We start from the raw sequence: 27,266 nt of genomic DNA on the forward strand, positions 1-27,266 counted from the left end.
AGGTCACAGATTTTGGTGTTATACCTGCTACCAAAGCGCTTGTGCCCCCTGGCTGCGCGCGTATCCAGCAGTGTTTGTATACAATAAACCCGTCTATTGCATCATCTGATCGGCTTTTCTTATCTGCCTTTTTAGAAACCACCCGATCAAACTAGTTAAAGCCATTATCGGCCAATTATGATCGGAGCACCCTTTTAGCATGGACTATGTTGAGTAATAGTTGTGACCAGGCCACGACTTAACACTGGCTGCAAACATTAAGCTGCTCTCATTTGATTTGAAAAACACTTTGATGTGTAAAATTTGCAGAGTTCTCCTTTGAATGGATTTCACTGCAGGAATCAACAATTTCATCATAACTCATTAGAGATAGATAGATAGATAGATAGATAGATAGATAGATAGGTAGATAGATAGATAGATAGATAGATAGATAGATAGATAGATAGATAGATAGATAGATAGATAGATAGATAGATAGAGAAGATCTCTGGATATGCTGATGTTGCATATGATTGGCGGTTTGTTACAAAGCCCTCCTCTTTCAAGAGAACATAGTTGTTTGGTAAAATCAGAGTACCAGTTGGTAACCAGAGAGTTACCATACTCATTCAGGGTCACCAATGTTTAGTTTAGTAAAGCCAGATACTAGAGCCAGAGTAACTTACACTTTCTTTGTGAGACTGGCCCCATTGATGTCCTACACACTGAACTTATACGGCAAACCTTTTGACATGGAACACAAACATACTTCAAGTAAGTACTTAGGAACATGATAGATAACCACAGACCAGAACAGCAGGCAGTGTTGTAATCTGCTGTTAAAAGAAAATTAGGTGTTACTATTGCATTACTCATTCTGTTGTTTTCTCTCAAATTCTCCAGGTCTTATCCAGAGGAGCCATTATCATGCTAGGAGTTAAATATATTGAAGTGCAAGCTAAATCAGGTGGATGACGTCTTAAAATCACTCTTTAAATTAGCATGGCAAATTTCTATTGACCTATGGAGGCATGTGAATGATGACAGTTGGTATGTTGTTTCAGTGACTGAGGGAGAGGTGTCCTTCAAGTTGAAAGTGTCTGCAGCGATGGCACCAGAGGTCCAGGTTGTAGCTTACGCCGTCCTCCCCAGTGAGACTGTGATCGCCAATAGTGCTGACTTCTCCACCGAGAAATGCTTCAGTCACAAGGTCAGTGAGAGAAGGAGACGCGTAATAGCGCCTGTGCATGTCAGATGTAGGTGTAGAATCAAAGTGTATATTATTTTTATTTACAAAAGGTCAGTATATAACCTTTTATTGAACATAGGACATTTTTTATTAAGAAATTTTTATAAAACCTTCTACCTTTTCGGCATTGAAATACACATATTACACATATACTCATTATACCACTGAAGTCCAGATGGCGTGATGGAATTTTCTGTATGTGTCAGGTGTGGCTGGGTTTTTGTACATCCTCAGCTGTTCCAGGAGAGGAAACCATTCTGCGGGTGACGGCCCAGCCAGACTCTCTGTGTGGTGTTAGTGCTGTCGACCAGAGCGTCCTCATCAAGGAACCAGGGAAGACTCTGAATGCAGACAGGGTAACTGCTAGAATCAACCGAACTGATTCTTATTGATACCATTTAAGTGCCCTCTGCATAATCTGTTGCACAGTTAACATCATCCATCACCCAGAGTTGACCGTTTCATTGAGCTACTTTTTAGATTTGTTTTACCCAGTTGAAGCATGCTGTTATAAAACTGCTGTTCAAAGAAGTTATGATCTCATTTGTGAGGTGCATCTCCTGACGTATGTATAGAGACACATTTCGAGATGAAAGAGTAAGTGTGGCAGTTTATAGTCTTGAATCATACCTTTCTTTACAGATATATGACTTGTTGCCTGTCAGAAAAGCATCGTTTGTTCCATATGAGGTTCAAGATCCTGTTGAATGCTTGCAAGTGAGACCTAAAAGATTTATGCCATACCCTGGAGGCGTCAATGAAGTTGATGCTTATTCAGTTTTCCAGGTATTTCCTGCACAGAAAATATACAATCTAAAAAATATGTTCATACATTTTGTTTTTTAACATTTAATTAACTTTTCAGTGATGCCTGTATGTTGTTGGATTTACTAGAATTTAGGCTTGAAGATGGCAACGAACTTGGTTATCAGAGTTCCTTCATGCCTTAAGTACAAAGGAATTGACTATTCCAATCAACCTTATGGTAACTTGTTTTTTTGCTCTATCAAGTGAATATTTATTAGCCTTTTATCAGCTTACTGTCATTGCTATGTTCCACTTCTGATGTAATATTTTCTGGTTTCTTTTTTAGATATACGTCTTCCCATGATGTTTTTACGAGAAGTAGCATTACCAAGTGCAATGGGACCTGCTGGATTTTCTCCTCCTCCTCCTCCTCCTCCTCCTCCCCCACCAATAGAGACAGTCCGCACTTTCTTCCCTGAGACCTGGATATGGGACCTGGTGGAAGTTGGGTGAGCTTCAGTCACAAAGAGTGTTGATGGACATAAATTGGGGGAAAATTGTTTGATTTAGGCCCATAGATCATGTACAGCAGTTCTTTCTTTGACTTCCTTTTTCTCCCTGCACATGTGAATTGCCTATAAATCTGCCACTGCTCATCAAAACTTATATTTGATATGTTAAAACAATCATATAGTCCTTTTAGGATGTTTGTGACACCTGGGACAATTTTCTTTTTATCTGGGAAAGCCTTTTGGCTAGTGTGCATCATGCTCAGGGTTATGCTCTTTATTCAGCACGAGAAATTGGTGAATTTATTCAGCAACTCAGAACATTTTGAGTTTCCTAGTCACTGCAGCATATACAATAACTTATTGGTAGGTAGCATATTTAAGGTCACAGTAACTATAATGTAGTGTTATTGGTGCAATTAATTCTACACATTAATCATCTTCTCACATTGTTTTTCTTTGTCTAATCTAAGTTATGTCAGCATGTTTCCAGCTCACTGAATGTGTCTGTGTGTATCTGCTGGTTCAGAGAGTCTGGAACAAAGGACATTTACCTCACTGTCCCAGACACCATCACCACCTGGGAGACGGAGGCTTTCTGTTTGTCCCCTCATGGGTTTGGCTTGGCTCCCCGTGAAGTGATCACCGTCTTCCAGCCCTTCTTCCTGGAGCTCAGCCTGCCTTACTCCATCATCCGGGGGGAGCACTTTGAACTGAAGGCAACCACCTTCAACTACCTGTCCAGCTGCATCATGGTAACCAATGCTTTTACATGACCTAGAAGATATGCATGCTAACATGCTGATGTTTAGCAGGTACAATGTTTACCATGTCCACCATCTTAGTTTCTTAGTTTAGTATGTTAAGGCGAGTCACTGCAAGCAAAACATTGTTTTTTCATGCACTGGTCTTTAGATTTTGGGCTACTTTGCTTCCTTAACAGGTCTTCTTTCAGACTAGTGGGGAACAAGTCTGAAATATACATTAAGTGATTTATTTTACTACAGTTTGTCTCTGTGCGTCTGTAGATTTAGCTTAAAAGTTAGCTTTCTACCGCAACATCTCCTCCCGCTGTCTCTGTCTGCACCATATGATCCTCGGTACCTTTGGAAAGCTCTCTCTTTACAGCACAAAGCTGTTGGATCCAAATATAGTCAATTCCTTTTTAGCAGCAACCAACTGTAAAAGTACAGAGGCGGATTTAAGCTATGCGTGAAATCTGATTGGGTAGCGTTGATTTCTGACAACGTGAATGGTTTAGATGCATCACATGACACTTACTGTTTAAGCTTTCCGTGGGTGGTTCTGTCTGTTTCTGTGTGTTTTGAGTGTGTAAGTCAGACTGTTCAGACATGCTATTACTTATCTTTACAGGCCGTTTTCTCAAAATGAGCCTACGTAAGTAGCACTTACATACACCAAACTTTACAGTTGTCTTCCTGACTATACTCTTAAGGTTCTGAAAATCCCCTCTGTAAATGTAAGTATAATGTTTCAACAAAATAAAACAATAATTTTGAACCTGACTTAATTCAGTGTTCTTGAAATAGATGTGAATTTGCACATATTTCATTAGATTCTGCCTTATTTGCATATAATATTTCACATAATATTTCAGAAAACCTGTAATATAAACAAAATATTGTCTTAACATAAGGAATCAACTAGGAAAGTTGCTTGGTGATATCTATTAGTTAATTGTTTACCCTATTTACCTGCAGTGTCTCTTCTTAATATGCAAACAGTTGCTAATTGGTAATAAACAACAACTAATAAAGTACAACTGAGACTGATGGGAATATCATTAGTTATGCTGGTACATAAACCATTAGTATTGGATAGATTTAACATTTGACCTGATAATGGTGATACTGTAGCAGCTCTCACACTTTTGTTTTGTTCTTTATTATTATTATTTACTATTATTGTTCTTTATTACTATTAGTGTGAGAACTCTAGCTCTGATTTAAAATGCAGACAAGATGCTAATCTTTAAAGTTGTATTTGGTGTTTGCTAAAAATGTTTAGTTTATAGATATTTACTTATAATTGCTTTCAGCTTTAAGCTCTTGTACAGTCTTTAAACTTAATGATACCAACAAAATGTTCAGATGTCTAACTAAACATACCAAACTGAGAGCTGAAAAGCTTTTTTAATGCAAATGCACTTGTCTATCAAGAAAACATGATTCTGTGAGTGTTGTCAGAAGTGTGGTTAAATAGCTCAATTAATTCAGCATCAGTCTTCAAAGCAGCTCTTTTTTTTCTAGACATGGGTTAGATTCCCACTTCGACCGATAGTATTATTAGGGGTAAAAACAGGAAGTGATGTCATATCTTACGACACCAATCTTGGCGCACTAATATGGAATGCCTTGCTGAGTGCCTGTGCAAAGTTTGGTACAATTAGCCCCTAGGTGGTGCAATTTAACATGAAAGATTTGTTCCTCTATAACCACAGTTTGGATTCACATGAAAGTAGAGCAGAATTGATCAGGAAGGTCTCATGACTCCAGGCACCAAAGTTGACCCGAATATGCACATAAGTGGTGCTGTTATTGCAGATTAAAGATGTGAAAAAAATCCCATTGACTTACATGCATTTTAGATCTCCATAACCACAAGTCCAAATGATACAAAATTTGGGTTATTTGTTCCCCATGGGGCCCTGATGACACCTGAAACATTTGTTGCAATTCGGCTTGAAGGTGGCGTTATAATCGAAGCTGAAATACCGTGGGAAAATCCTTTTCATTTGAATGGCATCAGCCAAGTCCGATCGGTACCAAACTTGGCACGGACAATCTCTGGACCAAGCTGATAAAAGTTTGTAGAGGAAATTTTGATACACCACAAAATGTCCCAATTATAAGCTAACAAATGTTTATGAAAAACGCTAGAAACGCCAAAAATAGGATGTGATGTCATATCTTAGACTTGGAATGGCCGATCAACACCAAATTTGGGGACCTTATCTGGCACGCCATTCCGGGGGTCCAAATGGAATTTTGTGTCAGTCTGACTTTAGGTGGTGCTATTAATCGTATATCAAATAACACTCCAATAGACAAAAAGTACATTAATTTTAGATCTCCAAAGCCACGGTAGGGTGCCTGGATCGACTTGCACTGCCTCCGCAGGGCGAGTTGCGGCTGGTGCCAGGTGGCTTGGACCCCGCTTACAACTGCTTGTAGTTCTAATTTGATTTGGTTTAAACTTTACATAGTTGTCTGGTGTTGAAACTGTATGACCAACTAAATGGTCAGATAACTAACTAAAACTACCAAAATGACACCTAATAAGCTTTATTTTATGGCAAATGCACATTTCTGTCAATAAAACATCCAATTGTCTCTTCAAACTCTTTAATTTCTATTATAACTTGTATTTTGTTCATCAATACAGTACAGGCATACATCTTTCAATAAGCACATGAAGCAAAAACCAGGCACTGATAATATAAAAGAAGGCGTCAGTTACAACTGACTCACAGTGGTTGTTTTTATATTTGTATATTGTTGGTCTAGTGCAATAATTTTTTCATTTACATCATCATCATTTACAAGCCAAACAGGTGTGTGCCAAGAATCTTTGGTCATTGAGTGCTCTGTTGGTGCTTTTTAGGCAACAAAGAGCGTTAAAAACATTGGCTTTGAGTCTGATTAGTCTGGTGGTGGAGGTCTTATCTTTCTGATCCAAAGGTTGAAAGATCAAATCCAAGTCAGGACATGTAGACCAGAGCATTCAACTGCATTCTAGGACTGCAGCTAACAATGATTTTAGCATTCAAAGCTTCTATAGATTATTTCAACGATTCATCGATGCGTCGTTTAAGAAGTACTTTTGCTTGGCAGCATTTTAACAAGAAAACACACGTGAAACAGGAAATGAGCGATCCTGCACACAAAACAGCTGTTGTTTATTATCATAAAGATGGCAATTATAAAGACAAAGAATATGGTTGAAAGGATGGATTAGTAGGCTGAATTCGCCACCTCCACGGATGGAGTCGCCACAAAATTATCTTTGCACCCGGGCGAGGTGACCCATGTCCTCCCCGGACGAGTCCAGGCCCCCCCGCCAGCCGCTCTGCAACTGGGGAAGGGAGCGACTGGCCAAGTGACGGTTATGCAGGGAGAGAGGCCTGCTGATGCCGCCACAATCCCTGTCTGATGCTGCTTGTGTAAAACTATGGTAAGGCTTTTGACAATGTGGAAACAGTTTTGAGTAAAAGATGTTAATTACATTCCTCAAAAAGCTAAGTTAGCTTCTCTCATCAAAGAGCTAACGTTAATTCCTGGGGTGAGGCTAAGGGTTCGCCCTGCGGCCTTGTGTTCACGAAACCACTGTTCTAACATGTGCTGCTTGTGTTTATACTGTGGTGATGCCTGTGAATGTTAAACTGTTTATTAGAAACACATTACATTCTTAGAAGTGCTAATTCCCCACCACCAACCACATCTCATTGAGCTAGCTGTGTTGAACACATCAACTTAGCTAGCCTGACCAGGCTGGACCTGAGTCCACGCGGCCATAATGGTCCGCTTCCACGACGTGACAGCCGCGAAACAAGCTGTTCTTACCGTGGAAACTGGGCAATGCAGCAGTCTACTGTAGCGCTGCATTCCCAGCGCGCCCACGAGGACTCGCACAGGCACGTTGCTAGCTCACCGACGCTAAGCTAACGGTTCGCCCTGCAGCCCACGCCGCTCTCCTGGTCAGAACCGAGTGAGAGGCTGGGTGAGGCCCGGACGTCCACTTCACAAGCCTGACCGGCGAGTCTGCGCGGCCATAATGGTCCGCTTCCACGACGTGACAGCCGAGAAACGAGCTATTCTTACAGTGGAAACTGAGCAATGCAGCAGTCTACTGTGGCGCTGCATTCCCAGCGTGCCCACAAGGACTCGCACGGGCGCTGCTGAAGCAGGCTGTCTTAGGGCATCTCTGCGCATGACATGCACAGAGGTCTTTCACCATGTACTTTTTGGTCTCCAACAAGACGAGAGGCTTCTGAGCCATTCTGGATCTCGGCCACCTGAACCAGCATAATGAACAAGAGGGCGTTTCCACATGCTGATGATCAGGAACATGCTGGAGCCAGTGCAGCCCGGTAACTGGTTTACCGCCATCGACCTGAAAGACGCCTATTTCATGTCGAGGTGACACAGTAACAGGGAATTTCTTGGCTTCTCCTCTCAGGGGGTAGCCTACAATACATTAGGCTCCCTGTCAACTACTCGCTAGCCCCCCACACACTCTGTAGATGCATCACACTGCAATCGTTGTGTGAGAAGGGAATGAGGGTTCCTTTCTACTCACAACCTCATGGTCATGGAGAGACTGAAGCCTTGAGTGATCTCCACACAGCCCTGTTGATTTTGTACCTCAACACCCTGGGGTTGCGATCAATTGGGAAGAGAGCTCCCCCCAGCCGCTGCAGCGAACTGAGTATCTGGGGATTGTGCTCAACTACAACACTGCAAGAGCGTATCTGTGTGCGTTGCTTGGTGGTCCACAGGCTGCAGCAGGGGACAGCTGCGGCAGTGCTGTCAGTGATGCTGCTGTTGGGCCTCAGGGCAGTAGTCCATCAGGTGCTACCTCTGGGCTTGCTGCAGATGCGACGGCTACAATATTGGTTTGCCAGCCTGCATCTGGACCTCAAGAGGCAAAGATGCCCCTCCCCCCCTTTCAACTCTAGTGCAGGAGGACCTGCGATTCCGGGGTCTCTCACTTGCGATTCCGGGGTCTCTCACTTTTTGGCAGCGTGGGTGCTGCTCGGCAGGGTGTCTTCATCAGTGTCACTCTTCATAGATAGTCTCACTGGATGGGGAGGGACCTGCCAGGGGAGTGCAGTGAGTGTTGTGGCTCCCCGAAGAGAGCAGAGGGGGCCACAAACCACACATCCACAATCCACTCCAAGCTGTGTTTCTAGCGCATACATCAAAAGACAGGGCAAAATCCAATCCACGGCTCTGTTGGCGCAGGCAGGGAACCTATAGACATGGGTATCAGAACACCTGCTGTCTCTGAAAGCCCTCCACATCCCAGGCTTGGAGAACGGCGGTGGCTGACCTCATGTTGAGGGCTGGCCTCCAACCGAGCAAGTGGAGACTGCACAACAATGTGGTTCAGCAGATCTGAGCTCGCTTCGGGATAGCGGTAGTGGATCTGTTTGCCAGCACCCACTGCCCACTGTGGTTCTCAATTCAGCCACAGGACAGCCCACCCTTGGGGATGGACGCGTAGAAGTGACGCAGCCTACAGTGACAGAGCCCTGGCCTGTACCTATGGTCTGGGGGCTCTGTCACAAGGGTGAGGCTTCATATGCTCAATGCTGGTGTTGGACCAGCCTCTCTAGGTTTTTCTCCTAAAATTGTGGAGAGGCAGACTCAGGCTGGTCTATCAGCTGAGGTCGCACAGACCATCCAAGCGGCGGACAGTCTCCACCACGTCTTGCTGTAAAGCTAAGTGGTTGGGCTTTCAGCGTTGATGCATTGAGAGGGAGACGGATCTGCCTACCTGTTCGGTGGGATCCATTTTCTCTTTCCTGCAAGGTCTGATGGAGAAGGGGCTGTTGCGCTGCAGGTATCTCTCCTGTGGTTTGGTGACAGAACAGTTTTCACCCACTGCCTTGTGATGCGCTTTCTGCAGGGTGTGAGAAGACAGCGACCGGTGTCTTATCTCTCAGTGCCTCAGTAGGACTTGCTGCTTGTGTTGGTGGCTCTAATAGCTGCACCTTATGAGCCCCTGGAGCACACAGCCCCCATTCGATGCACTGGTCAGCTGTTCGTCTGTTTCAGTGCAGTCAGTAAAACCCTGTCAAAGAAGAGCCTGCCCAGCTGGCTTTGTGAGTGAATCTCCCAAGCCTGGAGACGGGCGGGAACAGACCCACCCTTAGCAGTGTGTGCACATTCCACTCATTTCCACTGGAAATGTCTACGATCCTTTTTCAGCGGGGTGTGTGTCGAAGAGGTCTGCACAATGGCATCTTGGACCTTAATGTGCTGGCCATCTTGGATTTAATGGTAATATTTGGTGATTTGCAAGCTCTGTGCTTTAACAAACTCCTCGAGAATTTATCTTTATTTTGTGAAAAATCAAGTTGCCATGGAACAGGAAGTTGTTGTACTGCTAGGTGGTAGCTGGGTAGCGCTACAGGATTTGAAAAATCTTAGGAAATGCCCATTCTAGTAATTATTACAAAGGATGTTACTCTTTAAACAAACATTTTAAATCTGTTGTTACCTCCTGTGTACTGGGCCCTTTCAGGTGGATGGGAGAAGATTGTAGATAGCTATTGTGGGGGACGCTGGTGAGGTTGAATGCATGTTTTCATTTGCTTGATAAAAGGGACCTGCCAAGCCTGAGAAGTTTCCTGCATTCGGTCTATCTCGATGGAAAAGATAGCAAGAGGTGGCGCCATTGCCTTAATAACGTCAGATTACATATATATATATATATATTTCCAATATACAATTCCCCTGCCTTCCCCTGCCTTGCTATGTATTCTGCTCCATGAAAGTAATTGCTAGTGTTTATACCCCCTTTTACAGTATTGGATTGTACATACTGTAATCATTGCAGTGGTCCTTTGTGGCTCTGTTTGTTACGTAGAGCACTAAGCTACATGCACTAAGGTTGTAGGTTTGAATCCCACTGAGGTCACATACAGTGAAAATCTCACGCCTTAGAGTGCTGATTCTGAAGTTTTGAGTCTGAATATTTCAGGCAAATTAAACAACAATACATACATGTATACTGAGCAAATGTTTCAGCAATGATCAATTAGGAACAATGAGCGTAGTTATAGTAAAAGGTATTTTAACAATAGAGAAGAAAATCTTAACAAATAGTCTGCATGTACTTTGTATGAACATAATGTATTTCAATGCAAAACATGTATTTCTACATGTTTTTGTTGTACCGAGTCAGATATACTAATGTCCTTTTTGATTATCTGTGTTTTTTTGTACTAAGAGTGGTGAAATATTTTCACATAGTTGTGTAAATAGTACCATAGTGGGAAAAAAACTGTATTGAACACACGGTTTAAACTTTTACAACTGAAAAAGTATGTGAATTTCTTAACAGATTGACCTTAGGCAGCAATAACCTCAACAAAACAGTTGCAGATCCGACCTGAACAATGGTCAGGAGGAATCTTGGACCACTCTTCTTTACAAGACCGTTTCAGTTCAGCAATATTCATGGATTGTTTGGTGTGAATCACATCTCAATCGGGTTGAGGTCAGGACTCTGACTGGACCACTCCGAAAGGCGTATTTTCTTCTGCTGAAGCCATTCTGTTGTTGATTTATTTATGTGCTTTGGGTCATTGTCCTGTTGCATTACCCATCTTCTGTTGAACTTCAATTGGCGGACAGATGGCCTTACTTTCTCCTGCAAAATTAATTGCTAATCTTTGGAATTCATTTTTCCGTCTGATAGCAACCCTTCATGACCATGAGGCAGGGAAGCAGCCCAAACCGTGATTGTGATGTTGGTTTGCTGTGCCTTTTTTTTTCTCCACACATAGGGTTGTGTGTTCCTTCCAAACAACTCAACTTTGGTGACAAGCGATTCGCCCACTGCCCCCCCTCACCTCCACTGTCCATACCGAACTGTGCACAGTTAAAACATTACGGATCAAAGCAGGGGTGTACTGACTGAAATTCAGCCTGGGACTCTGAGACAGAGAGGCCTTTTATGCTAGAGCCCTTTGGGAGCGCGTAGAAATATTTTTTGCAGTTATTTTAACACATATTAGTGTTTTTGTCATATACAGGAAATCTAATAGTACTGAAGACCTTCAAGAAACTTCAGGATGACACCTGCCTCCTCAGTTTGTATAAGCAAGGCAGCTCTGCACTGAACAAGACCAGGTCAGGCAAGCCTGAGTCAGTCAGAGTGCTAAAATACTTAAATATAAATCAAAAACTACAATGCAGTCCCATAAAATACAGTAGTGTGTGCATGTGAGCATAAAAATCAAATCCTTAATCTTCAGCTCTGAGTAGGCCTCTCCCTGGCTCAGCTTCCCCTGTGCTGGCCCCCTCTCTACATATACCGCTACATATGCACGAGAAGAACATCAGTAATAAATATGACTGATAACAATAATCCATTTTCTAATTCTATCTGTGCATAATATGATTGCCTACTCAGCCCTGCACACGGCCCCTGTACCGGTCACTGTTTTGTCTGGTTCCATTGACCTTATCCTACTGCTCCTCCTCTCCCTCCTCATCAGCATGTCTGGGGTCATCATCACCCTGTCCCTTTCCATCACCTCCACTGACTTTAACAGCTAATATAAATAAAAACATACAGAGATTCATTGCTTAAGGATGTTGTCTTTGTGTGATAACACATTGCAAACTGTTATATAATATATAGACTAATATATATGCCTATACATAAATGCATATATAAATAATTTCAGTAGATAATATATGCATTAGCCTCCTAATTGTGCACCTATCTGACTGTGCTGGGTCCTGCCTCACCTGCTACAGCAACTTTTTGCCAAGTTGTCGGTTAATTAGGCGCATTTAGCTGCCTCTTGTGCCAACATTTTTTTCTTCTTAATTATTATTTTTTGGGATCCACACATTTCTTTTATTACTGAAAGCATTGGTTTGGCCCAGTCTGATAGACAGACAGCATTTGCTGCAGCTGACTGGTGGCCAGCACGGTCGCGGATCATAAAGTAAAGCATTAGTACCTGAAAAATAAAAAAAAAACTCTGACCCCGGCCAGTTTGGTCTGAAATAGACTGGGAACATTTCCGAACACCCCAATGGCCAGTCCGCCCCTGTATAAAAGATACATTTGTTACAAGTTAATAACTTACCACTCTGAAACATCTTGCTGTAGTCTAGGTTGCAAAGCTGGTTCAGGTCATTCTGCCTATGTTGTGGTTACCGAAGCTAAGAGTGGGCAGATCGATCCCAAAATATCGATAATACAGATACTAAGTCTCGTCTTTGAAGATTGATTATAGTGTCAATAGGATCAATCAAAGTTTCAGTTTCAATTGGTTAATGTTACATTTTCAGACTCTAGGCTAATTGGTCATCCTTAGCTATTACTTAAGCAAAATGATTAAATATAGACAACATTAATTCACATAATATTTTGACCATTCTTCTTGAAGCACATCTGTGAGGTCAGGCACAGATTTTGGATAAGAAGGCTAACTCGCAGTCTCCGCTCTAATTTATCCCAAAGGTGCTCTATTGGGTTGGGATCAGGACTCTGTGCAGGCCAGTCAAGTTCTCCACACTAAACTCGCCCATCCATGTCTTTATTGCTTTGTGCACTGGTACGCAGTCATGTTGGAACAGGAAGGGGCCATCACCAAACTGTTTCCACAAAGTTGGGAACATGAAATTGTCCAAAATGTCTTGGTATGCTGAAGCATTAACAGTTCCTTTCACTGGAACTAAGGGGCCAAGCCCAAGCCCTAAACCCCCCCCACACACACCATAATCCCCCCTCCACCAAACTTTACACTTGGTACAATGCAGTCAGGCAAGTACCGTTCTCCTGGCAACCGCCAAACCCAGACTCGTCCATCGGAGAACACGTTTCCACTGCTTTAGTGTCCAGTGGCGGCGTGTCACTGCATTTGACGCTTTGATTGCACTTGATAATGTAAGGTTTGGATGAAGCTGCTCGGCCATGGAAACCCATTCCATGAAGCTCTCTACGCACTGTTCTTGAGCTAATCTGAAGGCCACATGACGTTTGGAGGTCTGTAGCTATTGACTCTGCAGAAATTTGGCGACTTCTGCGCACTGTGCGCCTCAGCATGCGCTGACCTGATTTTATGTGGCCTACCGCTTCATGGCTGAGTTTCTGTTGTTCCTAATCGCTTCCACTTTGTTATACCACTAACAGTTGTCCATGGAACATTTAGTAGTGAGGAAATTTCATGAATTGACTTATTGCACAGGTGGCAACCTATCACAGCACCACGCTTGAATTCACTGAGCTCCTGAGATGACCCATTCTTTCACAAATGTTTGTAGAGGCAGTCTGCATGCCTAGATTTATTTCACCTGTGGCCATGAAAGTGATTGGAACTCCTGAATTCAATAAATTGGAGGGGTATCCTAAAACTTTTGACAACATAGTGAATAATGTTGTCTCTGTTGAACAGGTCACTGTGACTCCAGCACCCTCTTTAGACTACACCCTCACTCCGCTCTCTGGTGACCAGTACACATCCTGTTTGTGTGGCAGTGAGCGCAAGACCCTCAGCTGGACCATGGCCCCCTCAGCCTTGGGTGAGGATCAAGCTTTTATCCACATTGCTATCAAATATTAAGGGGTTGTTGTCCCTGTTTCCTTTTAATCTCTATGAAATCAGTGAAATACACTGCAGTGACACTTTGACACACGACAGGATCTGAAGAAATTGTTACTCGAGTTTCACTCTGCTTGTTGATGTTTTTTAGGGGTTGTGAATGTGTCTGTGACGGCTGAGGCTGTGGCATCCCATGTTTCATGTGACAATGAGATTGTGAGCGTTCCAGAGAGAGGACGTATCGACGTGGTCACACGATCTCTCATAGTAAAGGTTGGTACCTTAAAAACAAGAAGACAAAGACAAGTTTATCCATTAACCATTATTTTTTGCATTTAATACAAGCTGGAAAATTTGGAAGTCATATTATTTCTTCCTCTCAGGCTGAGGGAACTGAGATCACCAAGACCTACAACTTTCTGCTCTGCCCAAAAGGTCAGTATGGTTTACACCAGGCATAAAGGAGAGCCAAATGCTATGTGTTAGGAGTCGAGTAGACAACGTGTCAAAAATGCAATAGAGACATTCAGTACTCGCAGGTAGAAATTAAAATCCATCCATCCATCCATTGTCAACCGCTTATCCTGCATACAGGGTCGCAGGGGTAGAAATTTAAATCATTGTGATTATGGCAATTGTGACATGTTTAGCGCAGGTGTCTCAGATTATGTTAAATGTCACTACTTAAATACATACATTTTATTACTGCTGATCGCTGATTGTTCATCTTATTTTCAGTCTGACCTATTTTTGTCCACTAATGACATCTTTGTTTCAGTACAGAGTTTCTCTCTGAAAGGTGTTTGTTCTGTCTGTACACAGGGGGAGCTGTGAAAGCGGAAATAGACATCCAACTCCCTGAGAACACGATTGATGGATCTGCCCATGCTTCAGTATCAGTCCTGGGTAAGATAATACATTCATTTTAATTTAGTGTTTTAAACAGACGCATTTTGCCACGTTAACTCCCTTGAAGCCTTATAAAGGCATCAATAATAAAAAATAGACTTGTGTGGCTGGATTGTCCTTTTAAAGATCGTGTTTTGCTTTTAAGCCTTTGTTGTCAAACGGTTTCAAACTGCTGAGTATAAAAATACTATACTTTGAATAAAAAGTCCATAAGAAAAAATAGAAGTATTTCCATTCCAACACGCTTGTTGCAGTGGTTTGTGACTCATGAAGTTCATGAAGTCATGTTCAGCACTTTTTAGTGCCCCTTGGTAACCATTCCATTGTTGTTTTGTATATTTGCAGCGTGTTGGTGTATTTGGTGTATTTTGTGTTGTCTGAGTCAGTGTTCTTGTGCAGGTGACATTCTGGGCCGAGCCCTGAAGAACCTGGATGGGCTACTGCAGATGCCGTACGGATGTGGAGAGCAGAACATGGTGCTCCTGGCCCCCAACATTTACATCCTCCAGTACCTGGAAAACACACAGCAGCTGACCGCAGCCATCAAGGAGAAGGCTACCAACTTCCTGACCAGTGGTGAGTCTCTCCTAACTTTATATTACAGAATAAAAGAAACATCTTTAAATATCCCAAATCAGGGCTGGACTGGGACAATAAAATTGGCCCTGGCATTTTTGGCCCAGGCAGCCCATCAAAGTCGGTCAGACACCCTTCACCAATACACCATCCTTCCATTTAAGGGCTCAGATTAGGGGTGCGACAAAACTCTTAGCCCATGAGATGTGACATTGCACAAGATTGGGGCCATGACAACAAGACAAGAATATATTTTAATAGGCCTACTCTTTAGAAAAAATATTTATAGATAAAATATTTGATAGGGGGGTCTGGGGGTCCTCTCCCAAATGATTTTGAGCATTTAATTTAATTATAATTTCCTGCATTCTGTAGACTTCTCTACCAGTTTATGGTAGACATGTCAATATTTTTATGAAGGGAAGCACAAAATTCAGTTTGCAATTCAGAATATAAAAATATAATAGAATATAATTTAGTAATTAGTAGCAAATTATTGTATTGGAGGCTTATTGTGCAAATAAACCTTTCTCATAGCATTTGTATTTGTTAATTAATTTGTTAATTAACATTTCTTGGCGCAAGCTATTTTTCAGAACATTTTTAACAAATGATTTCAAAAAGTGGGGGGTACATGTCCCCAGCGTCCCCAGTGTAAATAATCCTCCCGACAGGTTGAGCTACTCCATGCTTACTGCGTCACCTCTACCCTCCTTCTGCTCTCTCTTCCTCAGCTCTGTCACTTTGTCTCACACCTCCTCCTCTGGCAGTGGCCACGGCTCTCATTTACTCCTTCTAGTGCCTGTACCTGCACTACGCAGTGTATTGTAGCTGATGTTGAACCTACTGCAGCCCCGGTGGCAATTTTCGCGCATTAGGCGGCCTCAGTCAGAAAATTATTTTCTTTCGGGCAAGCAACAGAGGGCAGAGGGGGTGGGTGCTAGTAAGAAATGTGATTGGGCCGGCCCAATGTCAGGATAGAAAATTATCAAAACAAACAGCTATGTAAATAAATAATTTATGTTACATCTGCCACAAAAGTTGTCAGCCCTCCTGGAATTTCCGTGGTATGCCAGATTAGCAGTCCACCCCTGTCCAAAATCCTGTAACAGTCTGGTGCTGCTTGCACACATAAACAGAACATCTGTCGTCAGTCATTGCTTGACAAAGGAAAAGTTCAGTTCACACTCATTAAAATAAACTATTTCATGATCATAATTCATAATTTTGGCTCTTGAGCTCGTTGACATTATTTTTGTTTTTGTTTTTGTGTCTAATGAAATGCTGTGAGTTTGACTTGGGTGGAGGAACTTTGCGGCTCTTGGTTTGTGGTCTTACCCTTTGTTAATGAGTTACTGAACACGATCTTATAACACGTTTATGCACAACACTGTGAGGGGCATTCTGGTGACCATAGTGTCCCCGTCATAACACACAGCTGAGCTTTGTTGCATATTTTACAGGCTACCAGAGACAGCTGAACTACAAACATAGTGACGGTGCTTACAGCGCATTTGGAACAGGACTGGGGAACACTTGGTGAGCACATTTATATTTACTCATTTAGATCACACTTTTATCCAAAGTACAATTGCTATGTGTGTCCAGAGGCGTGCGACCTCTAACCCAAGAGGTCCCCAAGTGTTGTGTCTTGCTCAGGGACACATTAGTGGAGGAGTCACAGTGGGAATCACACCAAAGGCATGTGTCTTATCCACTGCACTATAGTCACATGACTGATCGATCATTCACAAAGAATTATCATATGTACATGGTGTGTCGCCTTTACGGTTGAGGTCGAAAAAAAAACTTACAGCAGAGTAGATGATGTGGCTGCACTTTGGAGCTAACTTTCTGCAAAAACTTGGCAAACAACACACGTTTTACAAAAGCTCTTTGATTCACTAACAAACACATACAAATACAAAACACCATTAGTAAACTGATGCATTTTGTTTAGCAAATGCAAAACATACATTTCAAACAAACACAACACATTTTAAATACACCATGCTTCAGAAAGCAAATGTTGAAAAGAAAAAGAAAGTTTGTTCGTTAGCTTCATGCTGAGCATAATCCTGCAAACATTCGCATCTTTTGGAAAATGTGACTTCATCACAGTTGTACCACCAGTGTGCAATGTGAACTCTCAAGAATGTGCATAAGGATCTCTATTTAATGCATTAATTATGTTAGCTAATGACCTGAAGCATTAAGTATATGTTGTGAAACATTACACAGATCAAGTGCTTCCTCTTCACTTCATTGTATCAGTTATTGTTTGACCTTGTGTTAATATCCTCAGGCTGACTGCTTTTGTGCTGAGATGTTTTGCCAAAGCACAGTCTTTCATCTACATTGACCCAAAAAAGCTTGCTGAGTCTAAGTCTTGGCTGGATGGCAAACAACGAGCAAGTGGCTGTTTCCAGCAGCTGGGAAAACTCTTCCACAACGGAATGAAGGTCAGTCTCTGTAGAGTTTTTATGAAATGGCTGATGATAACTTTAAGTGAAAAAGGTTAGACATGTTGATTTTCACTGCAGCATCACCACCCATTTCTTCGTTGTTCAGTCAAACTGGGGCCCGTTTCATACAAATTCAACATGCAAGCAGTGATTTGCAACATAACATACTTCCCGCTGACATTAATTTTATCATTTTAATTCACCATAATTGCTATTCATGCATGATTATGCGACAGTTCTGTAGGACTCATAAATCTTTTGTGAATCTGGCGCCTGTGTTGGAGCTACAGTGATGATAACGTCTGCATGATGCTTCCTCTCTACAGGGTGGTGTGTCTAATGAAGTGACTCTTAGTGCTTACATCACTGCTGCCTACTTGGAGATGAAAGTGCCCCTGAATGTGAGTAGACTCCTTGCCATACAAAAATCTCTGTTTTAACTGTAAACCTGAAAGAATTTCCTTTACAAGACACAAACCAAATCAAATGAAAATGTGCATTATTTTCTAGCAATTTTTAATGTCTTCCCAGTTTATATGTTCTTAAATGTTTTATTGTTTTACTTATTTACTTATCTCAATATATACTTGCTGTAGATGATGGAGAAAAATTTTAAAAATACACTGAAGCATTCATTTATATTTAAATCTATCCATCCATCCATCCATCCATCCTAATATATATATTTAGATACCTGTGGAGGTTATGGCACACTGCATAAGAGACCTGGATTCTATTCCTACTGTGACGCATCCACCAATGTGTCCCTGAGAAAGACCTCTAGTAGCTTCAGAGGCGTTTTACCTCTGGTATATCTACATATCTAGCAATTGTAATTCACTTTGGATAAAAGTATTAAGTAACCACAGATCCTGTGAACTGTAGTCGCTGTTTAATAGTAGTAGTCAAGATAACAACAGCTTTTCCGACAGGGCAATCAAAAAAAATCTTCTAGGTGGCAACTTTCCTAAAATTCAATCAATGAGAACTAATTATTATCTAATTAGTCTAAAATAATTTGAATGAAACCTGTTAGCTTATTTGTTTGTGGGGCTTCCACTGTGTCACTCGAGTAACAAGCCAATGACTTCAGATTTCAAATTTCACGTCATGTTAGACACAACACCTAGAAACAGCATTTACATGAGTTAAACTACACATGCTGAATGCATATTGAATATTTGAATTTATATATAAAAATTTGCTTTTTTTCGGTACAGCATGAAGCCCTGTGATTGTTTCTCAGTGGGAATTTTTGCTGATGCTTCAATAAAACTTTTACACAGAATTATTAAACAGACATTCACTATTACAACAGACTACTTTTCTTCAGAAAGTGGGAAGAGGAAACACATCTTCTAACTCGCTGTGGTGAGCAACTAAATTGCACTAGCAAAGTTATCAACTCTACCACAGATAGCACATAAAAATAGAAAATAAAATATAAACAAAACATGATAAATAATAACCAGTCCATACTGAACCTCATGTCCTGTTGATTGGCATTATAGGCCTCATTTAACAATTACATTTGTTGGAAGTTGTTGCTGTAGTTTAATTTGTGTGTGTTGTTTTGCTACCTCATTTAGGTTAGAGGTACTAAATAATTCCTGGTCTCTTTGTCTCCTCACTTTGTAAAGCTCATGTTGCGCTGTTGTTTAGAATTATTGCCTCCATTCAATGAAGTCCTTTCTTTTACCTTTCCCTTAATTTAAGAATTTATTCAAAGAGAAATCATCGTCTCTATAATAAAATAGATAGACTAATAGAATAATAGACTTCCAATCAATAAAGTCTTGAGATCATTTATTATAATGTGTTCTTTGAATCTGTTATAGGATCCTGTGGTGCAGAAGAGCCTGTCTTGTCTCAGGGAGTCCATCAGTGACTTTAGCAACACCTACACTACAGCTCTGCTGGCGTACGTCTTCACCCTGGCAGGAGAAACGGAGACCCGTGCTCACCTTCTGAACCACCTGGACACTGTTGCATCAAACCAAGGTGAGTCATCCTCCTAAAGGAAATCCTTTTGGCTTCATTCCTGTGAATGTAGTTCACCCTGTGCCTGTTTGTCTGTTTGTGGATGGCTGTTTTCAGGAGGTTTCCTCTACTGGTCTCAGACAGCGACAGAAACGTCAGCCTCTCTGTCTGTGGAGATCAGCTCCTATGTGCTGCTGGCCAGACTCAGCGGCTCTCCCGCTGCTGAAGACCTGGGCGCCGCCACCAGCATCGTCAGATGGCTGACGGGCCAGCAGAACTATTATGGAGGCTTCTCCTCTACACAGGTACAGCCCAGACAGCTGGACTTTAAGTTAAATTTACAGTATAACAGAATCCTTTTTATCTTTGCAACAATGCATTTTTAAGCATATAATGGGCGTGCAAATATTACTAATATTACTAAATCAAAGTTATCTGGAAAACTAAATAAATGTTTATCTGAAAAATTCTGAATAACCTAATTTACACATACATGGTTTGCAATAGACAGCAACATTACAAAATACCTCAACAATTCGTTGTTAGTGATACATATGAAGGAATTCAGCAGTGTTATAGCCCATTAACTACAAATCATCATTTACTTACTTAACAGGCAGCCGGTATTTATTTCTTTACGAAAACAGACCTGACCTTATAAAAGTGAACATATGAACATAATTCATTTACATATGAAACTGAGTTATGTATTGCAAACCATCCTTGAACCGTTACAGATCTTGTTACGGTTGTGGAACTTTTGAAGCACTCATTTATGAACATTGCAGTTGTTGCGGTGCTTGCCATCCTCCGCGGTAGGCTTGACCAATAGCGCGGTATTTCAATTTTGCGGTTATCGCAACAGCCCTATCTCCAAAAAATGAAGAAGTTAACATTCAACTCCGGTAATAAAACAAAATGCTTGTTGTAGCATCAGGTATTTAACAGTATCTTCAAGTACGTGAGATATCATCATATCTTCAGAAAATACCAAAATAATAATAATTATGTAAATAAATTAGAATGGAAGCACAGCAAAATAAACAATATAAATGTTTTCCTTGTGCTTTGGTTACCGTGAATTACATATTGACCAGTAGAACAAAAACTAACTGATTCTCATTTGGTTATTATAACTTACATTTTCCAAAACACTTTCATCACATTGCACATCAAACACCAATAAACACCTTACAATAAGTAACTAATACATTTGCCGCTCACATCACTACTACTCATCTGTCACACATGCACAAATTACTGTATTTCCATCACTTTTAAATTCAATAACAAATGCTTACATACACAGGAAAATATAATGTGTTACACACATTAGCAGTGTATGCATTTTCTGATCAATTAACAACACAAAACCAGACATTAGCATTTCTATTGTACTGTGGGTTACTCATTGGCAACAGGTTCTCTAGCACTGTGGCAACGTGAGCTGCCGAATGAGAAACCGTGGTCAAGCCAGCCGCCAGTATTTGTTTCTGTACGACCTGAACTTATAAAAGTGAACATATGAACATAATTCATTTACATATGAAACTTTGTTATGTATATGTTGCCCCCCTGGCCTGACTGGTGTCAGGGAGGGGTGTGTCCTTAACCTGTATCTGTCTATCTATCTATTATAAGGTTTTAGTCTACTGTCATGTTAGACAGCCTGAGGCACTGGGTGGGGATCTCTGGTACTGCCTTAGAATGGTTTTCATCCTACCTGTCAAATAAGAAGTTTTGCGTGTCTGTAAACAACTATGTCTCTTCGTTCTGTCCAGTTAAATATGGTGTGCCTCAGGGGTCGGTCTTAGGACCCATTTTGTTTTCCTTGTATCTGCTTCCCCTTGGACATATTATCCATAAACATGGCATTTCTTTTCATATTTATGCTGATGACACACAAATGTACTTGCCCGTCAGATCTACAGGCCCTGGAATGCTGAGTTCACTTAACAACTGCTTGTGAAGTTAAAAAATGTCAAATAATTTCCTCCAGCTGAACTCAGACAAAACAGAAATCCTGGTCATTGGGTACCAGCAGATGGCAAAACAAATACTGCCATCTGCTGGTTCCCTAGTAAATCACCTTAAGCCTGTTGCTGAGAACCTTGGTGTTTAGTTTGATAGTAATTCAATTTTTTAGCAGCACACCACAAAACTTGTTCAATCATGTTTTGATAAAAACATGATTACACTGAGAAACATTAACACTTAGAAATATAAAAAAATTCATCACGCCTGGATTATTGAAACAGCCTTTTCACTTGTTTAACACAAAAATCTACTGATCGACTCCAGACTGTCCAGAACTCAGCTGCCAGGTTTTTAACCAGAGCAAAGAAATATGACCACATTACCCCTGTTTTAGCTTCATTACACTGGCTCCCAGTATGTTTTAGAATTTACTTTAAAATTTTGTTGATCACTTTTAAAGCTCTTCATGGCCTCTCGCCTTTTTGTCCTATACATACCAGCATGTACCTTGAGATCCTCGGGCAGAGGTCTGTTGTCTGTTCCAGAGTCTCAACTGAAAACTAAAGGGGACAAAGCGATTGTTGTCAGGGCCCCGAGGCTCTGGAACAGCCTGCCCAAGGAAATCAGGTCAGCTGAGTCAATGAACTCTTTTAAGTCCCTTCTTAAAACATACTTTTTTAGGAGAGCTTTTCCCAATTTTATTTGACTTTATTTTATCCCTTTTATTTTATTCTATTTTACTACTATTTATCTCAAACGTGTATTTTGCCATTTTTTTGCAACCTAACTAGTTCCACAGTTTTCAACATAGAAACGTCATTCAAAGCTTAAAATATTCATCTCAATTAGGAATCGATTGCTTGTATTCAGAATTTTGATAACCTTCATAGTTTTTTCCCCATTCAAATGAATGGACGGAATGTTCAAAATGTCACACGTTTTCAAGGTTTTTCAACTGTTAACTACTCATTCATACTTTCAGCTAGAAACTCCATTCCAAATAGAAAAGATTCCACATCTTTCCTTCGTTCTTCGTATTATTCAACTTTCAAATCCTATTCAAACTCTTCAATGAAACTCTTCAAATTCTTGTTTTTTTGTATTATTCTTTACACTTCTTAAAGCACTTTGTAACTTGTTTTTGAAAAGTGCTCTACAAATAAGCATTATTATTATTATTATTATAATCTATTCAACTTTTCTTGAAACTTTGTTATAATGAAAGTCAATGAGAAAATCATTCAAACTCACTGATCATCAACCTCTTCCCACCAATTCATACATTCACGTAGAAATGCCATTCCACCTTTAACACGTTCACAAACCTTTGGACTCTTTCCAGTGAATTCAACTTTTTCATATCTCTTATACTTTTTACACAATGTCAATTCAAGTTTCATGTTGTTTTCAGCCTGTTTTCTGAGTTTATAATGGGAGCGGAAAGGGCAGAATGTTGGGAGTTAGAGAGAGGGGACCAACTGACACAGTGGGAATTCACTTCAAAATATTCTGAAAAATTTGTCTTGAACTCGCTGTATCTCCCACAGTTTTCACTCTACATACATCATTTTTCACAAGTTGTAGGGACTTGTAAAACTTGTTCTGCCGCTTAAGTCTAACTTTGAAAGCAATCAGACTAACACAGCTTGTACAGTTGGCTTGAGAGTGATAGGAGTCCCACTCAACTGCCGCATAGACTCCCATACTAAAAAAGTGCTGCAGTTTCAGGAAAGAGGCAGGAAGATGGACATTTCTATACTGCTGCTGTGAAGCCATTTTTGACAGTAGACACGCAAATCTTGGACATCATCTTCATGAGGATCTTATCTCTCTAACAATATGTTTGCTTTGGCACTGGAAGTTACAATCTGTTCTGTAGGAGCAGGAGAAGCAGAGCTGTGCTTCAGGTTTAAACTCAATGAGAGCAGCTGTCTAAGCCTGTCAAAGTCAGACAGCGTTGACTATCGCCACTGAAACCTGGGAATGCAGGCTCAGCACACAGCTGATTGAGATGATGTAATGGTGTAATGCAGACAACTCAGTAAACATGGCCCTTCACCATGTCCTCCAACACCTGGACTCTCCAGGAGACTACACCAGGATCCTGTTTGTGGAGTCATGCATCACTCGTGGATCATGCCTGCAGCTGTATCACAGACTTACTGTCCAGCAGCAATCGGCACGTGAAGCTGAAAAAACATGTTTCTGACTACAGGACAGTGAGCACTGGTTCCCTTCAAGGTCGTGTTCTTTCTGCTCTGCTTTCCTCCCTGAACACCAACAGCTGTACCTCCAGTCACCAAACCACCAAGCTCCTGTAGTGTGCAGATGACACCACTCTCACTGGGCTCTTCTCTTGTGGGAATCAGTCTGCCCACAGGTGTGAGATTGACCATCTGGGGTACAGGAGCAGCCAGATCAATCTTAATCTCAATGCTCTGAAGAGTGTGGAGATGGGCGGGTATTCCAGGAAGAGGCCAGCCATCCCCATCAATCTGTGCAACTCCACACTCAACACTGTGGAGTCATTGTTCTTACCCAGGACCTCCAGTTGGAGTTGATACGCTTATGTCACCTTCATACTAATTACACGATCTCAAAACTTTCCAAATTTTCCACATTTATCAGTGCAGTTTGAAGTTTATTCAACTTTAAAATCTTATTCACATTCTTTAGAACATTTCCCATGTTTCCAAGATTTCATAGTCCTTCAGCTACTTTCTGCACATTAGCAATGCAGTGTGTAGTGTTTTTAACAGTCCTTCAAACCTTCCACATCTTTCATGCATTTGTTCTATTCAAATTTGTTCAAGACAGCAATTCAATGTAGCATCAGCTTTTCAACAAAACTTTCTACATCTTTCATACATTTGTACTATTCAACTTAATGCAAGCCATTCAGCAGACAGCATTCATACCAGTCATTCATACTAGTTGTCTTTACACTTGTTAAAGCACTTTGTAACTGCTCTACAAATAAAGATTATTATTACTATGAGATATTGCTCTTTAGAAATTCATATAACAGCCAAAACAGACTTATCATTTCTCTGAATTTTGACCTTTGATCAAAACAATTCCTTAATAGGAATAATGATAATAATAATAATTTAATCTGTGTACTCTACTATCACTGGCAAAAATTTTACTACCAGATTACCACAGCAGTTCTTTAATAGATGAAAGATATCACAACCATCATGTCAACTATTAAGGAATTGTTATGTTCAAAGATCAAATTTCAGAGAAATGTTAACTGTCTGTTTAATTTTTGCTGCTCGAGGGTTTTTTAGAGTGCAATGTCTCATAGTTGGTACAGTAAAACCTTATATTTGTACCAGTGATACTAGAGAACACTAGTAAGGAGATGATATGACAACTGTGATGTCACCTATTAAGGAATTGTTTTGGTCAAAGGTCAAAGTTCAGTCAGCATCCTAAATCGGTTCATTTTTTGTTGTTGGAGGGATTTTCAGTGTGATTTCTCCAAGTTGGTACAGTGAAATGTTAATAATAATAATATTGACAATCGTGATGTCACCTATTAAGGAACTGACCCTTCGCTAAGCCACGGCCCGAATACATAGCTGGCCAATCACAGCACATTATAGGACTTGTTCTAACTGAAGTCCGACACTTTCATGGCTGCACTCCATTGACTCTATTGCAAAAGGAGTCGTTTTCTAGCTTCTTTTGGCTGTATTTTTCTAAGATGTGGTCAGCTGTTCCTGGGGCACTTGTAATAGTTACAGTCACTACCCAGAGAGGCTGATAGGAGAAGTACAATTTATTCTCTTTCCAAAAACTGAAATAAATCCAGAAAAATGTAGGCTGTGGATTGTTCCTAATGTAATGTTAGCTGGCTAACGCTAGCTAACTTCCTACTGAATGTAACGTTATAAAGCCCTACTGTTCTGCTATTTAATGACTGTAATAATGAATAGAGGCCTACCCAGCTGTACAGGAACAGTGTTGATATAGTTCATATCATTGTCTTTTGTCTCAATTGTCGGGGGATGCGGTGGTTCACTTGTACTGTGTGATCGGTAGCCTTTAGCTTCTATCTTTCATGTTGTTCACGTCCGTTTGAGTCAGTTTAATGGCCTGAATACAACCTGCAAAACTGTCTGCTTCTTTCTGAGATTGCTTTTTCCACGAATGTGACAATATTTCTCCGGGGAGTGCAGTCATAGACAGTGGCAGCGCCGACAGTTTGTCGGACTTAGCAACAGTCACTAAGGGGGGGCGGGGCTTACCGAAGGTCAGTTGTTTTGGTCAGTGGTCAAAGTTAAAGGAAATGTTAATATTTAATTTGACTTTAAATTTCTCCAAGTTCGTACAGTACAACCTTATAATATTTGTACCAATAATAGTAGATGACACTAGGAAGAAAGATAGACTAGCAGAAGATATGACAACGCTGAACTAACTGCTGAGGAATTATGCTGGTGAAAGGTCAAATTTCACATAAATTATGTTCACAAAATAACTAAGAAAAGGTACATTTTGTATTTGTATTAATAACAAATAATAATAAATCATGTTATTATTAAAACTACTATTATCATTATTGTTAGTATTAATAATATTATTATATTACTGTTGTATGTAATTGTGTTAATTTAATCACTTAGAGCATTCACAAAAAAAATGCGTATGTATTTTTCAGGACATGCACCCCGTCCTTACCATAATAACACTGCTTTAGGCACAACAGAAATCAGACGGTGGCTGGCTTGACCACGGTTTCGCATTCGGTGGCTCACATTACCGCAGTTCCACTAGCCTAACATGGCAGTATATAGCTATACATCACTAGTTCAACACATAACTGCAAAACTGCTCAACTCTAAACATTACACATTATCACCAAGGATTCACAACACTTTTATCCCTTATACTGGGGTACAGGCTGTATGTAGAAACAAAGAGGCAGAAAACTTTAGCTTGCGTTCAGCTGGACTGCAGGATTTATTCTGCCGCGCTTGCCTCATAAGGGTTTTAAGTTCCTCCTGAGAGATATGTACCACCAAGTGACCAATTATTTTAATAAGAAACTGTACCATAATGAACTGTACGAATTCAATGACTTAACATCTCTTTATGCCATTTTTGTGTGTATATGCATTTTTAACTCTTTACATATAAACTAAAGTAAATGTTAACATTTGTATCCATTTAAGCCCATAAAGTAATTGTCGTGTTGTGTGTCGTAGGACACGGTGGTGGCTCTCCAGGCTCTGGCTCTCTACGCCACTGTAGTGTTCAGTCCAGAGGGTTCCAGCACAGTGACAGTCCAGTCTCCCAGTGGCCAGCTGACATTTGATGTGAATCAGAACAACAAACTGCTCTACCAGGAGAAGCTGCTGCAGGAAGTGACAGGAAAGTACAGCCTGGAGGTGAAGGGCTCTGCATGTGCTTCAGTGCAGGTCAGTGGTCACTGTCACTGCAGCACTTCCAGTTTCTCTACATACTGTACATGCACCACCACAAACACAACACTGCTAACATAACCCTGTCCTAATGTTGGCATCCAATTACTAATACAAAAACTTTAGAAG

At 40.8% G+C, this 27,266-nt stretch overlaps 2 protein-coding genes across 3 annotated transcripts in view; both read left to right on the top strand.

The window, feature by feature from the left end:
• Positions 1 to 27,266, top strand: part of LOC119882654 (alpha-2-macroglobulin-like) — a 237,305-nt gene that overhangs the window by 17,895 nt on the left and 192,144 nt on the right. The gene's annotated exons all lie outside the window — the stretch shown is intronic.
• The window catches only part of LOC119882659 (alpha-2-macroglobulin-like protein 1), a 41,150-nt gene that overhangs the window by 8,823 nt on the left and 5,061 nt on the right, over positions 1 to 27,266 (top strand). The window contains exons 3-20 of the mRNA XM_038692814.1: positions 886 to 949; positions 1,047 to 1,192; positions 1,438 to 1,587; positions 1,874 to 2,017; positions 2,126 to 2,216; positions 2,325 to 2,487; positions 3,017 to 3,242; positions 13,652 to 13,778; positions 13,950 to 14,071; positions 14,182 to 14,233; positions 14,621 to 14,704; positions 15,107 to 15,283; positions 16,747 to 16,822; positions 17,589 to 17,745; positions 18,075 to 18,149; positions 19,587 to 19,749; positions 19,846 to 20,033; positions 26,922 to 27,134. Of these exons, the coding sequence (XP_038548742.1) occupies positions 886 to 949; positions 1,047 to 1,192; positions 1,438 to 1,587; positions 1,874 to 2,017; positions 2,126 to 2,216; positions 2,325 to 2,487; positions 3,017 to 3,242; positions 13,652 to 13,778; positions 13,950 to 14,071; positions 14,182 to 14,233; positions 14,621 to 14,704; positions 15,107 to 15,283; positions 16,747 to 16,822; positions 17,589 to 17,745; positions 18,075 to 18,149; positions 19,587 to 19,749; positions 19,846 to 20,033; positions 26,922 to 27,134 (2,418 nt within the window). The remainder of the gene's footprint in view (positions 1 to 885; positions 950 to 1,046; positions 1,193 to 1,437; positions 1,588 to 1,873; positions 2,018 to 2,125; positions 2,217 to 2,324; positions 2,488 to 3,016; positions 3,243 to 13,651; positions 13,779 to 13,949; positions 14,072 to 14,181; positions 14,234 to 14,620; positions 14,705 to 15,106; positions 15,284 to 16,746; positions 16,823 to 17,588; positions 17,746 to 18,074; positions 18,150 to 19,586; positions 19,750 to 19,845; positions 20,034 to 26,921; positions 27,135 to 27,266) is intronic.

This window comes from Micropterus salmoides, unplaced genomic scaffold (genome assembly GCF_014851395.1).
Source record: "Micropterus salmoides isolate LMB-PRFRI ecotype aquatic unplaced genomic scaffold, ASM1485139v1 Ms_hic_scaffold_3, whole genome shotgun sequence".
Classification (NCBI taxonomy): Eukaryota; Metazoa; Chordata; class Actinopteri; order Centrarchiformes; family Centrarchidae; genus Micropterus; species Micropterus salmoides.